We start from the raw sequence: 1,457 nt of genomic DNA, 5'->3' as shown, positions 1-1,457 counted from the left end.
GCCATGGGGGATGTTTACCGGAATTTGGAAGTGAAAACGAGTAGATTAGAGAGAGTGATTTGGAGTGCAAAGTTGATACTTTTGTCAGTTGGGATTGTTTCTACTGTCATTTTGTTCAAAGTGGCAATAATTCCATACACATTCAACTTCATTTTCTCTATGTTTTCGTTTCTTCCAAAGCTATGGACTTTCTTCAGAAGTTTACTTTCTCCTCCTTATATTTACATCCTTCTCAACTTCATCATCATCTCCATTGCCGCCTCTTCAACTTTCGCTCGGCAAAACAACCCCCACCCTGTGAAAAAAGTCACCAAGACAGTGGCCTCCAAGACCACCAAAAAGACTCCCCCGGAAAAGACCCAAAACTTTCAAAAAAGTGTCAACAACATCCAGCAGCCTCATGACGATGATCTCTGGTCTCAAATGGTTCAACATCATGTTGATGATGAAGTTAAAGAAGAAAACTCCACTTTGTCCACTCTCAAACTCACCGACCCATCTCAAGAAACCGCCTCAAACGCCGCATTACCGGAAGATTTCACTGAAAAATCTGAGGAGTTTACTCAGGAAACTCTTGAAGACACGTGGAGATTGATCACTGAAGGCCAGGGAAAGCTACAGAACCGGCACCTGAAGAAGAGTGACACGTGGGACACGCCACCACGGGCTGCCGTCAACGCCGCAAAGGAGGAAAAAACCGGCGGAGAACATGGTGAACACCATCCCGATAGCGATGGTGATGATAGTGACAATCCTGAGGATCACGTCGCGTGGGCCAAACGTGAGCTGAGAAAGTCAGAGACTTTCAGTGACAAGGCGTCTCTGAGGAGGGAGAAATCGATGAGTCAGGACGAGTTGAATCGAAGGGCCGATGCTTTCATCAAGAAGTTCAACAATGACATGAGGTTGCAGAGGATGGAGTCTCACCAGCGTCAGATGGCGATGATTACAGGAGGAGCTTAAGTTGGTTTTTAATCAGTAATTTTAGCTTAATTAAGAACCTAATGATAGGGGGTTAAATGTTGAATTTTTATCGTTGTTAGGTTGTGAATAACAATCACCCCTTTCTACTGTTACTGTTAATGTCACCATGTAAAGGTTAATTAGAATTGCCATGGCCTTATTCTAGTTAATTATATTGTATAAAAACCACCATGAGGGTTCAGTTGACAGTGCAGTCGGCCTGTGTTAATGGCCTATTTCGTCGCAATAAGATCTTATGATTTTGGCTTAAATGTTAATGCAATCAAGTAAAGATTAAAAGGATTGTGGACTAATTATTCTAGTTCTTTCTTTTAAGGCAGAATCTTTCTATTTTTCTATTTATTTTTGTGTTGGGTGTTTTAGATGGGTTTTGGTTTGTCGTCTATTTGGAATGGAATCAATTGAGTTTGATTTGTTTAGTGTAAGATAGGGTATGAGCTTTAGAGATTGTGAGTTGTGACACCAGCTTGGAT

The 1,457-nt window shown here is 41.7% G+C and overlaps 1 protein-coding gene across 1 annotated transcript; it reads left to right on the top strand.

Moving 5' to 3' along the window:
• The first annotated feature begins 6 nt into the window (after positions 1 to 6).
• Positions 7 to 1,233, top strand: LOC116138122. Its single transcript, XM_031423869.1, has one exon. It carries the CDS (start codon positions 160 to 162, stop codon positions 961 to 963), a length of 804 nt encoding a protein of 267 aa, XP_031279729.1. The 5' UTR covers positions 7 to 159; the 3' UTR covers positions 964 to 1,233.
• Positions 1,234 to 1,457: the final 224 nt, after the last annotated feature.

This window comes from Pistacia vera, unplaced genomic scaffold (genome assembly GCF_008641045.1).
Source record: "Pistacia vera cultivar Batoury unplaced genomic scaffold, PisVer_v2 Contig338, whole genome shotgun sequence".
In the NCBI taxonomy this organism is placed as follows: domain Eukaryota; kingdom Viridiplantae; phylum Streptophyta; class Magnoliopsida; order Sapindales; family Anacardiaceae; genus Pistacia; species Pistacia vera.
The sequence above is the reverse complement of the archived record's forward strand: the minus strand, read 5'-3'. Positions and strand labels throughout refer to the sequence as shown.

What these genes read in the sequence shown, in the direction of transcription:
- LOC116138122 (XM_031423869.1), top strand. Translation starts at nt 160, where the DNA reads ATGTTTTCGTTTCTTCCAAAGCTATGGACTTTCTTCAGAAGTTTACTT.